The sequence below is a fragment of the Talpa europaea genome, assembly GCF_964194135.1.
Source record: "Talpa europaea genome assembly, chromosome: 13".
In the NCBI taxonomy this organism is placed as follows: Eukaryota; Metazoa; Chordata; class Mammalia; order Eulipotyphla; family Talpidae; genus Talpa; species Talpa europaea.
In genome coordinates, this window is record NC_140080.1 from 49,906,128 (window position 1) to 49,921,147 (window position 15,020).

Consider the following 15,020-nt stretch of genomic DNA (forward strand, 5'->3'; position numbering starts at 1 on the left):
ATGGCTTTGTAGTATAGTTTGAAGTCTGGGAGTGTGATGCCTCCATTCCCTTCTTTTTTTTTTCAGGAGAGCTTTGGCTATTCGGGGTTTTTGGTGATTCCATATGAATTTCATCAATAATTGCTCTATTTCTTTGAAGAATGACATTGAAATTTTTATTGGAATAGCATTGAATCTGTATATTGCTTTTGGTAGGATGGCCATTTTAATAATGTTTATTGTTCCAATCCATGAGCAGGGGATGTCTTTTCATTTCTTTGTGTCTTCTTCTATTTCTTTTAACAGTGTTTTATAGTTTTCTTTGTATAGGTCCTTTACCTCTTTTGTTAGATTTATTCCCAAATATTTGATTTTTTTTGTTTCGATAATAAAAGGGATGGTTTTTTTAATTTCTTCTTCTTCAGATTTATTGTTTGTGAATAGGAAGGCTACTGACTTTTGCATGTTGATTTTGTATCCTGCCACTTTACTGAACTGATTGATGAGTTGAATTAGTTTTTCTGTGGAGTTTTTGGGGTACTCTATGTATATTATCATATCATCTGCAAATAGTGATAGTTTGACTTCTTCTTTTCCTATTTGTATTCCTTGGATGTCTTTCTCTTGTCTTATTGCTCTGGCTAGGACTTCCATTATTATATTGAAAAGCAGTGGTGAGAGTGGACATCCTTGTCTTGTTCCAGATCTTAATGGAATTGCTTTCAGCTTTTCACCATTGAGAATGATACTGGCTGATGGCCTTTATGATGTTGAGGTATGTTCCTTGTATCCCAAGAATTTCAAGGGCTTTTATCATGAATGGGTGTTGCACTTTGTCGAAAGCTTTCTCAGCATCTATTGATATTATCATATGTTTTTTATATTTCTTTTTGTTGATGTGTTGGATAACGTTGATTGATTTTCGGATGTTAAATCATCCTTGTGTCCCTGGAATGAATCCTACTTGGTCGTGGTGAATTATCTTATGGATACATTGTTGGATTCTGATAGCTAAAATTTTATTGAGGATTTTTGCATCAGTGTCAGATAGTTCCCGAAGTCTTTCTTCTTTCTTCGTTCTTCTTCCTTCGTACTTCTCTTTCCTTTTCTGTTTTGGTTCTTTTTATTTCTGTGTCTTCAAGAGTACTTATTCGTTCTTCCATTTCATCTATTCTGCTTTCATTGCTTTTCCCAGAGTTCTTTAGTTCCTCCATTAATTCTTTGATGTCCTGCATTTCTTTTACTTCCCTCTTTAGGGACTCAATTTCATTCTTCTGACCATTGTTTTCCCTCTTTAGGGACTCAATTTCCTTCTTCTGATCATTGTTTTCCTTTATGACTTCTGTCACTTTTTTAATCATGGCAATTTTAAATTATCTTTCTGGAAGGCTCAGAAGTTCTTCCAAGTTACTGTCGTTGCAATCTGGGGGGTGGTTTTCTTTTTGTGGTTTGCTTCTTTCCTGAGGAGTTGTTAGGTTGTGTGTGGTTCTTCTACTCCCTACTGTCTGTTTTCTAATTTGTCGTATGCATTGGGACACTGTGTTGCTCGGACTGGCTGGCATCTTGGGTGAACTTCTCCGCTCCCCTCTGGCTCCTCCAGGAGCCATCTCTGGCTTCTGGGGGAGCTTTCTGCTGGTTTCAGGCAGTCTTTACTAAAGAAATGTCCCTGTTCTAAAATGGTGAGGGGGAGGGGAGCAGGGTTCTGCGCTTTCCTCCCTTCTAGTCCTTTCTTATGGCGACTTTCTTCTTTGGGTAGTTTGCTGGAGTCGATCGTTTATCTTCCGTGTCCCACTTCTCACTGGGACCTGCTGCTTTTCCTCCCTATTAACTTTTTTTAATGGGAGATCTTACTCGCAGAGTCTCCTCACTGCCATGTTGCTCCGCCCCCACAATAAATAAATCTTTAAAAAAAAAGAAATTTACTGAAAGGTGAGCTGATGGAACCCACAAAAAATAAGAAAATTCCTCCAGGATAACCAATATAAGATTTGTGCACTTTCATGCATGACTTTTAAGATGTTAAATTGAGGAGAACCAAAGAAGTCTATGGAGCTGAGGCACCTTTCACAAGAGTTGAACCATCTGTATATGTATGTATATATATATACCACCAGTCTTCCTGGGCCCTTTTACTTCCCCCTGCCAGAATAAACAAAATATTTGTTTCACAGGACATTTATATCAAGGCAATCCTCTGGCTTTTTTACCTCTCTTGGAAGCAAATAGAAAAAGCACCCAGTAAGGTACCTAGATTTAATCCAGAGTCTGGTGACATCATTAATCCTTACTATGTAGATAAACAATGACTCCATTTTATGTGCTGTATTGGTCCTGGAATTTACCATTATAGTTGTTTTTCTAACACCCAGGACATCATCTTCATAATAGAGTCCAATGTCTCATCCCAATAGTAACCTTGTCTACTTGTACATAATAGCTGCTGTGTTTGCTGGTAAATGCATCTTTTTCCTTCCCTTAAACATCCGATCCTTAGTTGCCTAGGACATAATAGTAAGCCAGTACCTTTTTTTCAAAATTGACACAATTGTTTAGAAAGCTTACCCTCCATGTTACAGAAATAATGATGGCTTTGGTTTAAAGTGAAGCTCATACTGTTTGAAGAAAAGCCATGTCTTAATACTCATGGAATTTACAATGCATTTTCCTAAGAAGAGACATTCATTGATTGTCTCACCTGTTCATTTATTTGTTCACTCTGTTCACTCTGTTACAAGGGGGTGAATATTTGACCTGCCTCATACAGCTTAGTCTGCTACATAAACAATTACTATAAAGTGTGGGTCGTGTGAATGGTAGGGGATATTGAGGAAGCTAGGAAATATAGCAAGGATAAATAACCAACTTCCAGGGACAGGACTCATTCTAAGCTGCAACCTGAAAAGTGAACAGGAGTTAGAGAAGGAAGGTAGGGGAGACAACTCTAGTGAAGTTACAAAGGGAAGTTTTTATTAAGGAAATATAAAAGATAAGTAGTTGAAATACAGAAAGTTACAGATGAAGATAGGGGGTGATGAGGAATAAACTGGAAAAGTAAGGAAAGGTCAGATTATCAGAGATCTTAGAAGCAATGTTTATAACTTTAGCAGTATTCCCATAGAAAATAAGAAGGCATAGAAGTATTCAAAAAAGGAACTTTTACAGCTGTATTTAAACTCAGAAACTTACCCTGCTTGTGGTTTGAAGGATGATTGATTGGATACAGGCAGAACTGTAGGCAGAGGAACAAGTTAGGTGGTTGTTCCAATTATCCAGGAAAGAGATAATGGACAGAACCAAGCTTGGATAAAGTAGAAAGATATTTTAAGTAGAAGATATTTGAGAAGACTTACTGTAATAGTGGAGGCATAGGCCTCATGAGTATATGAAACTCAACCTGTTGGTAAATCCTGAGGGTAGTTGAGTGGACAGACCCGGAGATGCTAATGCACTTGAGTGGCATCATTACATGGTTGGTACGCGAGAAAGTAAGCTTTGGAGCTGCTTAGAAAGCATGTGAAGAATGAGAACAGGACTCTGGAAATCATTCACATTTAAGAGATGGGAAAAAAAGGCTGTAAAAAAGACTAGAACTCTGAGCTAGAAAGGAAAATTGAAATGTCAGAGAGCCTGGTGCCTTAGGAGCCTGAGGAAGGAAGACTTTCATAGTAGAAGTTCAGCACGCAGGAGACATAATGACAAGACTGAAAATTGAGCAGTGGAATCAGTAACCTGAACAGGCAGAGATTAGAGCCAAACATCAACGAGCTGAGGTTGAAGGTTGTAGTCATTGGGGGCAATGACTACAAGATATTTGACTGTTTTGGAACAAGTATGGTGTAAAAGGTGTACATAGGAAACTCTGGGGTGTACATGGGTTCTTTGCTGAGATTAGCAAGACATGAGCATGTTTACATGGTTATGAGCAAGATTCAGAAACAGGTAGAAAGAATGGACTGCAGAAAAATGGAATTCTCTTGGGCTGCAGGTGACAGAAGAGACCTGAGCACAGGCAGCCAGAGGCAATAGAATACCCCCTCTTCCACTGTCACTCCCGGAAAGTGCATCCTTCTGGTAGGTGGCAGGCAGCTGGCTAATTATTGCTCTGTGACATATTCTCTCTGGTAAATAGGAAGATGTATCATTTACTAGGAGGAAAGTTACTTGGACAAAAATCTAGGCTTGATAAAAATGTAAGGAGTTTGAAAAGGTCAGTAATAGAGAATTTCTGGAGAGTGGGGGCGGGGAGGAACTCAGCAGATAACCTGTCTAGTCAGGTATTTTTTTTCACACTTCTGATGACACCCAACCAAACCACTGAGTTACTATAGACTTGGGATTTGCCAAGCAAATGTGACTAGTGACAGAGAGACAGAGTTGGAAATGAGAGGTTGATGATATCCATGGACACTCAAGTTGGTTTGAAATGTGAGAAAAAGGAAAGAACTGGATTGGAAGGGTAGGAGGAGGAGAATCAAAGAAAAAGGCAAGAGACTAAAAATCTCATTGATGGGACTCCAATTTCAACTTTGTGACGCCCCAGCACCCTTTCTTATAATTTACTGAGCAATAAAGTCACCTAACTTAGTTCTCTTTGCGATTGTTTTGTGTAATAAGGCAGGTGAGTACCACCTGGCCAAATTATAAGGATATTTGGGACAGGTTTGAAGAAATGCATGGTCTTTAAGGTCTAAGAACTAAGAATACAGAAACCATTTTCTTTTTACTGCCTTCCGGGGACAGTGATAAACCCAAGCCCAGGGGAGGCTGTGCTATACTGTGCTGGTTCCCTGGGAAGGGGCTTCTGGAGTAACTTGGTGACTCCCCCTCCAGGCCAGGAGACTCCAGTCAATGCCCCAAAAGAAATAGCATGTCTTCTAACCCTTAGACATTGTTTTCAGCAAAAGGGAGTAACAATGATAGAAATACTAATTTGCTCTGTCTCCAATTTTCCTTCAGAGGGGCTGAACTTTTCCAGGCCACAATTGTAAAGGCTGTCAAAGCAAGAATTGAAGAAGAGAAAAAGTCAATGGATCAACTGAAGAGGCAGTAAGGATGCTTGGTTTTATTTGCCTTTGTTCTTTTATGTGTGGCTTATATGATCCCATTCAGTCAGCTTTCTGCAATCAAGGAGCCTCAACCCCTGACAATGCTATTCATGTTAACTTCCACATCTGCTCTGGGTTCCACAGTTGTTTGCTTTTGATAGACTGAAAATTAAAGTGCTTTGAAAGGAACATAACTACACTGTGGGGAAAAGAGGAGCCAGCTTGGGTAAAAGTGGTGTTACATCTGAGTTTGGAATGTTAAGAAATCATTTAAATTTTTTAAATTTCAGTTTCCTCTTTCTAAATTTGGACTCGCAATTCTCTCCAAGCCTTTTAAAGCTGAAATGAGTTGATGGATGAGACGTGGTCTTACCCAGTACTGTTCTCAATAAATGTCCATTACACCTGTGAATTAACGGGATAGATGTACAGTCCTCATTTTGGAATGATCTTTAGATATAACATAATCCAGTCTTCAGAAAGAAACAGAGGACCCAAAATATATATCCTGACTTAAACATACAAATATAGACAGCGCTAGAAATAATGTCCTATATTCAGTTCAAAGCCTTTTCTATCACATATAGGGTAACTCAAGTAAAGTAATGACTTCTCTGAGGGAATTTGAGGACTCCCTTTTTTTTTTTTAAATTAGTTCACTTTAGAGAATTTTCTTGGAGTGCAATTCCCAGCAGTGAATGAAACTCCTAAGGGTTGGTAGCACTTTCTATTTTTTTTTTTTGGGGGGGTGGGTGAGCAGGATTAAAAACAGATAGCCATAGAATTCAGAACCTAGTCACTTTCCCTAAGAAAATAGAGATACGTTATCAGCCCACCAGGAAAATTCCCTGACTGTTGCAGATAACTTCATTCTATTTTTCTATAATTTCCTAGCCTTTTTCTCCATGCAAAAATATTAGCTAGGTTAAATTATGTTATCCTATGCATAGTTTCACAATCAAAGATACAGGTTATACATGTATATACATCTTATGCAAATACAATATGGCATAAATATTATTACTGTTGCTTCTAACTACCTAAAACAGGTCTAGAGAAATGACAAATTTGAACCCATGTTTGAAATGTGTTCCTAATTTCCCATAAGTAAAACTGGTTGCCATAATTCACTTCAGTGAATTTTTTCATTTGTTTAAGAACATAAAACATGGAAGAATAAAGAAATTATATTTCTGGTATGCTGTTTCCAGAATGTCTATTGTATAAAGTATAAGCAGATATAAAGTTACATTTCAACACTTAGCATAATTATAATTGATCATCTATATAATGAAAAATTACATGAACATATTTTTTTAAAATTTATTTATTTATACAAGAACTGAGATACAGGCCAGAAGCACGGGAGGGTGAGAGAATTCACCAGAGACAGAGTGGGGAGCAGAACAGGCAGACTGACTGAAATACACTGCTGAGGGGAGCAGCGGGAGAGACAGAAGAGGTCTGCTGCATCATATGGGTATCTCCCTGGCTGGCCAGGAATAGAACCCATGCTGCAGAGGCTGTGGACAGCTTCACAGCGGAGTGCTTAACCCACTGTGCCACCGGGGAGGCCCGAACATATTTTTAAAAGCAAGGAGATACTTGTTACTAGGAAGTAACCATTCACAATTCCCAAATACTGACAAATTTATTGATGATTATAGCTATATACATAAAAATATAAATCCAAAGTACTGACCATGTGATAACTATGATGTGTTGTTGGCATTGATGCTATTTCACTTTACAGGATGGATCGCATCAAGGCCAGACAACAAAAGTACAAAAAGGGTAAGGAGAGGATGCTGAGCTTGACCCAGGAGTCAGGGGAAGCCCAGGAACTCCAACAACTCTCTGAAGAGGATGATGAAAGTATGTTAAGACATTTCCCTCTTATTCAAGTACCTTCACATTAAATAATAGCATGCTAATGGGAAGGGCTATGAAATAACTTCCCATTCTGCCAATGTTTTCAATATATTGTTTTTTAACTTAGCATGCTTTGTCTTCCCATTATGAATGGGATATTCTTTGTTTGTCTCATGAAGTATATTTTAATGAATGTGATTTTACTAATATCTCTATTCTTTAACAAGACAATTTTAATCAACAATAATCTAACTTCTGTTTCACAAACATATTTCTGAAGAAAATGAGTATGATTTTGCTTAATTTATTTCTTTATTATACAATCTACTGCTGCATTTTATTTCTGTCAATTTTATACAAAAACAAAATGTACAAGCATATTTTATATGACGTCTGAATATAGTAGTTTAAATACCTTTCAATTGTCTATTCCAATGAAACTTGAGATCATATATGTGTCTATTTTATCTAATAATAAATTTGTTATATCCAATTAAATTTAAAAAGGTCTTTCCCTAGATGTTTGCATGCTTTTCTGTTTGGAGGGAATAGAGAAATAATGCATGATATTTTCCCAGTATATAGTATATGTTCATCACTAGTTATTTTTCAAACAAGAATAATCACAAGTTTTTTTCTGATTATTGGAATGTATGCATTTTAATAAATTATTTGCCACTAACTTGTTTTATAAAATTTTGAGGATACTTCTTTTCTGTTAATTCAATGGAAAATTGAGTGTAAGATGGATTTCGGACTGATAACTTTGTCTTTCTTATATTTTAGACTGATAATCCTGTCTTTCTTGTATTTCTTTATAAGCCCTCAGTTACTGCGATGTAAAAATGTAGCATAATGTTAACTAAACACTTAGGAAATACCTTATGAATTTGATTGCTAGTACATGTAAATTTTTCAGCTTCGATTCAGTTTCCTTTTCCTTACCGCTGATGTACATTTACAATTGCAATTTGTCTAGATTTGACAATTGAGTTGTTAAAGCGTGGTTTTCAAATTTTGTTTTCTCACTTTATAATAATTAATATTTGGACATATTTTATTTTAGGAGAAGCAGAAAAACAGAAAGCCAAGGGCAAAAAAAAGCAGTGGTGGCGGCCTTGGGTTGATCATGCTTCCAGTAGGTTTTCTCGATCCTTTTACAATTTCATCAATTCTAACCCTTATATCCTTGACCAGAATTCAGGCGTCCCCATAACCTATGTGTTCCATGCATGGTTTGATCCTTGTGACTTGATAGGGGGTCAGAGTATAGGAATATTGCAATGTAAATGGGTCTCTGAGACCTGTGGACTGATTTTTCTAGATAAGTTAGCTGATTTACAATGGCTGAAAAACACCAAACATGTGTTTCATCAACTCCTGAGCACAATTTATGTGCTCAGGAAGGAAAGAAAAATTGGCTATTATGTTATCCAATTCTGAGGTTTAGAGCTCTGCTGATGTATTTGTTTTATGACTAAGAACCCTTATTAAGAATGAGTTTGGACTTCGCCTTAGACACTGATTTAAGAATGATCATTATGTTCAAAGTTTGACCCTCTTTGTAAGGCACTAGGCATGGATGCCAATGAGCCTCCCCTGCTCTCATTCCCAGAGCTTTGGTTTTATTTGCATGTAAAGTTTTTTGGCAATTTATTGAATATAAAAATAAGGATCACTTAAAGTGTATATAATTGGTCACTCTTCCTCCTCCCTGGTTTCAACAAGGTTCTAAAACTACATTCCAATACAATACCCAGCAGCCAGCCACCTATAACTCAGTCATGACCAATTAACAGCAAAGTCAAAACACAGGTTTTGAAAAACAGCTTTGATGACCGCATAGAATTAATATGTTTCCCTCCAGATTTAAGAACAAATGAGAAATGATGGAATTCAGTTTTTTTTTTGTTCTGCTTATCAAAAGAAATCTCATTCCCTATTAACTAGTGGTCTCATCATGGAATGATCCATTTCAATCTAACCCACCTTAAATTGGTTAGACTATTGCATATTAATTCATTGTTTTACAAATTACTTGAATTGTCTTAAGTCTTTTATGATTTTTACAGTGTCTTGATAATATAGTCAGTTAAGGAATCTCACCAAGACCAATAAGATTACATGATAATGGCAGGACATCTACTAATAGGATATTCAGAATCACTGGAAAATCAAATTGTTCCAAATATTTTTCCATGCCTACCTCTTAGTGTCACCTAGATCTATTATAGATCTATTCTAAAATCAGAAAACCAATTTAATGAAATGATATTCAAAATTCAGTCAGTATACCTGGATGTAATTGAATTTAATTCCAAATATTGAATTTTCATATTATGGCAGAAATACAGAGTTATACAAAGTAATAAAGGGTTTCATTTCATTTGTTGCCCAAGTTAAAAAAAACAAAGATTCAAGTTAAAATTCCATGACTAATTTGTTTTTGTCTATGTTAGCGATGCTAACAATATAACAATGCACTATATGCTTATTTCTATCAAGTCACAAGTAAACTGTGCCTATTTTCTGTTTCTGAAGGGCCCTTTGCTAGTTTAGAGAGACCTATCCATTTCAAAATTGTGAAATTGTGTCATATTGAATGTTGTGTCCTTGTTCACCTGGGGTAAATTCCCATTGCAACTCTTGTGGTTATCTTTCTTTTTCTCATCCAAACATTGTATCTTTTGAAAGAATTGGATATGGTCTTTGATAATCATCTTATAACTTGGTAATATTTCAAATAACTTCCTATGAAAGTTGTTGACTTTAGATTTTCTGATTCATTTCACCCTCATTATATCAAGTTCTTGAAGACTGGTGTTAAACTAAATATGCCTTGTTACAATTCCTTACAGTGCAATAATGCAGGGATGTGTGTAGTTCATAGTTTGGAATCAGGTCCTGACAGTAGTGTTTAAATTTTCAATAAGTATATTTCCTTTTATAAGCTTGTAAGAAGCAAAAAAGCATGAATATATAGTTTGTGTTTTAGACTATGATGTGTTCCAAAATTTATCTTTAGATCTAGAAGCACTTTATTAAAAAGCCCTATTCCAATCTGTTCAGTCACTGGGCTTTTAAATATATACCAGTTAGAGATGCTGAGTACAAGAATAAGTGTAGCTGGATACCTTTGTATAAATCTGTTCACAACATAATAATGCTGCTGTGTTATTGATACTTTTGGTAAGCATCAAGATCTTAGCATGGTCTGTAGGTGACAAATCTCCCACTTCCATACCTATGTGCACACATGCGTTGCATTATTGGTGTTCAATGATACCTTCCGTTCTGGCATTGTGTATTGTGTCGATTCAGAACTGCCCAAATCAATGCCAAACCTCAATTTATTGCTCGTATCTGAAATGCAGGCCAATGTTTCTGTGGATGGGTGGTGGGATTTTAAGTTATTTTTTGTTTTATTTTATTCATTTATTTATTATTTTTTAAATTATATATATATATATTTACATCATTTTTCATTTTTGCACTCCCTTGTTCAACAATAGCATCAATCCATGATATGTATCTGGACATAGGCTGGAAAAAGGATCTCAACTAACAAACATTGATGAAAGAGCTTCTCTACTTATTATAGCAGATAGCACTAAATAAAATGACCTTTTATTTTCATAGTTTTATTTGAATAACATTTTATAAAGGGATGGGAAACCTTTTAAAGGAAGTATTTCCTTCTTTTTTCAATATGTTAATTACACTTCATATATACATATCAATAGTTTTCTAAGTGATGAAGTCAATGTTATGTGTGATGGAGATGAAAACTACTTGAGTTCATGGCGTCCACATAATACAAGTTACAGAAGGTATGATTGAATACAGTTTAAGCTATTGTTGATTTTAGAGCCTATAATGAGGGTAAAATGCTCAGTTTGTAATACTCCATTTTTCCCAATGACCATTCGACATAGAGTCCATGTAACTTTCCTGCAATCTCTGAGCTTACATGAAAGCATTACTTTAATGGTCTTCCTCACTGTCAAATGTAATGCTGTAACTTTGGTTTGTTCTTGCTTATTCTTACCTTATGTTGTATTGCATTTATTTCCTCAGGCCTGGACCCAGTACTCTGGGCCTGGTTCTTTCTTCAACATAAACACAATAAATTACAGTGCTTCTGTTCAAGGATATAAGGCCCAATTCATTCACTCTGCATCTTCACGGATGAAGGTTTCAGATACGTCTGAAATCATGGGCAAAATTATTTGTCTTTTGACCATGTTTAATAATATTCAAGCACCTAATTTTAAACAAGCCAAGGTTTTCCATTACCCTACAATGTATAATTCCAAAAGTTAACTGAAGACATCATTTATGTCATCCAAAAGATGCCTCAGCCTTTGAAGTTTTGAATATAACTTGGAAATATTAATATGCTTTGCTGCAATGATATAACTGTTCTTGTAGCATCAGAAATATATATGCAGGATTTCTTTTCTCTGATAAACTTAAAACAGTGACCAAACTGACAAAACGTTGATGCTCAAATTGTTTTAAATCTCTGGACATTTCAGCTTTCTCTCCAGCCAAGTTGTAGCACAGCAAAATGCTCTGGAAGGGACAGTATTATATAAAACAATGATAAGCCATAGTATTGAACTTAATATCTTATTATCAGTACAGCTCTCATGAAATTTTAGTAAGTCACCGGGGAACTCCTTGCAGACCAGTAGCCTACCAGTGCTGAACCACACAGGCCACATCTACTGTGCCTCCTCTGTCCTGTTAGTGTAAGAATGGCCAGATGGGTGGTGGTGTTTTTGTGGGTGTATTTCTTTTAGTCACCTGCTCATTTCCTCCTCATAGCAAAGTGCTATATTTTTTTTTACTCAGATATCTTGCCATATATGTTATGTCTCTTGTGTCACATGTGAAGAAGCTAGGTCTGCCACAGTATAAAGTGAAGCAGAAGGTTGGTGACATTGATTCTTGGTCCCAAATGATGTTAATTGGCTTTTTGCAACACTTTGGACCCATCCAGAGAATGCCAAATCCTGCACCACCGTTTGGCCTTGTCTAATAGACCAAAATTGCTGAATTGTGAAGCAATAATGATTTTCAGTTCTTGTGATCATCTTGGTAACAAAACAAGTTGCTGCAGAGTTGATCTAGGCATCTGCATAGCATTTTCAATGAAGAAGGAAGAAAGTGCGAGATGAAACCAGCAATGGCCAGTTCTCCTCCATGCACACACAAGACCCCTGTAGACCCAATCTTACCACAAAATATTAGTGCAGAATAAGTTCTTTTCATCTCTTGATTTTTCCTTCCTACATCTCTTGTTGTAGGCCTTTTAAGGACAATTTGCTTAACTTTGGGGAGGGGAATTTCATTAATTACCTCGATCTCTTTCAAGAAATAAGTAAATATTTTGTTTTGCTTAGTGGTCAGGAGTGGAGATTATTATTTGTTTGAGACGGATAGTGAAGAAGAAGAAGAGGAAGAATTAAGAAAGGAAGATGAGGAACCTCCCCGCAAGTCAGCTTTCCAGGTAACTATGGGGCTGAGTAGCTCATAGCCTTTGCCATTGAAGAGCTTTTTCTTTTCCATAAGCCCTGATTGCAGGCCTTCTACATATTCATGTGGACATTAGCTCTCAAGGCCTCTAATTGACATTCTAAACTGCTCATTCCTCATGTTTTTGTTTTTGTTTTTTCTCAGCATCACCATCGTTATTACCATGTAAGAACAATATTCACCTTGGGTCTCCACATCAAATTTTTTTCTGATGTTATAAACAAAAAGCTTCCTTGGGTGAACTTGACTTTTCTGTTTCAAGTAGGAGGGGAAGACAACTTCTCTTGCATTACTTTGCATTTTTCTTGAGTGGATTAATATTTCACATCTGAAATAATTGTTGAAATAAATTGCCATTTGAATGTTGTTGCGAATTTTGAAAATTAGTTCCATTTGTATTGATAGAGATTTGAGAAGTTGAAATAATAAAAATATTTAACACAGTTCTGATTTTCTAACTTAACTGCCTTTCTTTCTCAGAAGCTGCCATACCATTCTTGGAGATGTAACTCACCAGTGTATTATAGTGAATTCAGTGAATATGTGAACAGTATTTGTTAAAGATAAGATTGTCCTTAGAGTTACACATGGGATGAAAGTTTTGTATATATTTATGTCTTAAAGGAGCCACATACTAAGACTATTATTTCACATTTGTTATACCTTTGCAAAGTACATAGAATGACACCCATCAAACCACAAATGTGTCCATGGTAAGATATTATCAGATTACTGACTGGGTCTCCACAAGTTGGAAGGTGACATCCACCCATTTCTTCCCAGTGAAACTGAAGAACCAAGTTGTTCATGGACACTCCTTGTTCTGATGCTTTTTCACATGGCCCAGTGCTACCCGAGTGATTTTCTTGACGATTTTAACTCTGTGCATGTGTGCAGCTGGCTTGTCAAGCACTAATGACATGATTGATTTATTTTTACTCTAACGAGTTTCATTCTAACCATCACTCATCATGCAACAAAGGAGAGAACATGATCGTCTTCACCATTTTTATGGATTACATGTGATGATTGACTATTTTTTTTATTCCTAACTGACCACAAAAGCACATTTTATTCTAGCTTCAATGATGGACACAATTTGACCTAGATGATGTAATTGTAGAGACAAACTCATATTCACCTCATATACAAAATTACTAATTTTGGGTTTTTTTTTTTTCTACTAATTACTCTTGCTTTGTCCTTCTTTATAGAGAGCTATTGGGAAGTTTGCATCAGCCATTTTAGCCTTGCCAAAGTCTGTCATTAAACTTCCCAAAACTATTCTTCAGTATTTAATCAGAGCTGCAAAGGTATTTGAAGTTTTCTGATGTGTGGTGTGTGACCTTCTGCTCTGTAGAACTTTAGACAAGCAGATCCCTGTTACCCTACATCTGCATTTCCCCTGTTCTATAGATCGTACAATGAAGAATCTATAAGAATTTAAAATATCAAGCAAACTTTTCCAAAAACAGTTCTAATAAGCCAAATTTCCCATTATGTGACTATTGTTATTCAGTTGACATCAGAGCCTATCAAAAAATAGAAAGAGAAAATGCAGATACACATCTAAGTTCTGTCTAAGTTTTGTCTAAGTCACATCTCATTTTTAAAGGGTCACATCTGGTTGCATGCATCAGTTATGATGTGTAAAACGTATGATAATTTTTTTTCTCAGAAAGCTGGTAAAATTACAAATAAGCTGCAAAATGACTCATTTTGTTCCATCTCCTTTTTGACTTCCTTTTAATTTCTTCTTCCTAAATTGGATCTCTTCTATTCATTATTCTGATATCAATACAGCACCTCCCAGGCTATGCTTCCGTGAAGACTGTGTAGCTCCTCTCTCCTATGTCATTAGTGATAGTGCTAAATAACCTGTTTTGTTTTTTTTTTTTTAAGATTTAGTTATTTATTTATACAAGAACCAGGGCACAGGCCAGATGCACGGGAGGGTGAGAGGATTCACCAGAGACAGAGCGGGGAATAGAACAAGCAGACTGATGAAATACACTGCTGAGGGGAGTAGTGGGTATGACAGGAGAGGACTGCTGCACCATGTGGACCCTTACCAGCAGGCTGGGATCGAACCTGCACTGCAGAGGCTGCGGACATCTTCACAGAGCTGCGCTTAACTGCCTGCGCCACCAGGGGAGGCTCTAAAGTTTTTTTTGTTTGTTTGTTTGTTTGTTTTAATAGAAGCATTTGTTGAGACCTCCCTGGTGGCCTAGGGGTTGAGTCTCACTGCTGCAGCCTAGTTCCACCCCCAGCCAGGAAGCTAACCCACATATAGCACAGCAGACCTCCCTTGTCTTGTCCACTGCTTCCCTTAGGAGTTTATTTCAGTAGATCTGCCTATTTTGCTCCCCACTCTTTCTGGTGAATCCTCTCACCCCCCCCCCCCCGACCCGCCACATGTCTGGCCTACACCCCAGTTCTTCTATGCATAAATAAATAAAAATAAAAGCGTCTGTTAGTTAATCTAATACACCACAGAAATCATCCAGCTACACAGGCTTTGGGCCCCAGTAGCCCTGCTTTGGGCCAACCCTGTCTGGCTGGGCATTTACCCATGAGGGGACG

General features: G+C 36.7%; 1 protein-coding gene across 4 annotated transcripts in view; it reads left to right on the forward strand.

Moving 5' to 3' along the window:
• PIEZO2 (piezo type mechanosensitive ion channel component 2) overlaps window positions 1-15,020 on the forward strand; it is a gene marked incomplete at both ends in the record, with an annotated part of 483,404 nt that overhangs the window by 411,612 nt on the left and 56,772 nt on the right. For 3 of the 4 annotated variants that reach the window (XM_084251721.1, XM_084251722.1, XM_084251723.1), the window contains 4 exons: window positions 4,936-5,025; window positions 6,778-6,899; window positions 7,963-8,034; window positions 12,305-12,411. In XM_084251721.1, the coding sequence (XP_084107847.1) occupies window positions 4,936-5,025; window positions 6,778-6,899; window positions 7,963-8,034; window positions 12,305-12,411 (391 nt within the window). Of the gene's footprint in view, window positions 1-4,935; window positions 5,026-6,777; window positions 6,900-7,962; window positions 8,035-12,304; window positions 12,412-13,651; window positions 13,751-15,020 lie in introns of all 4 variants that reach the window. The other variant, XM_084251720.1, reaches the window with a different exon arrangement.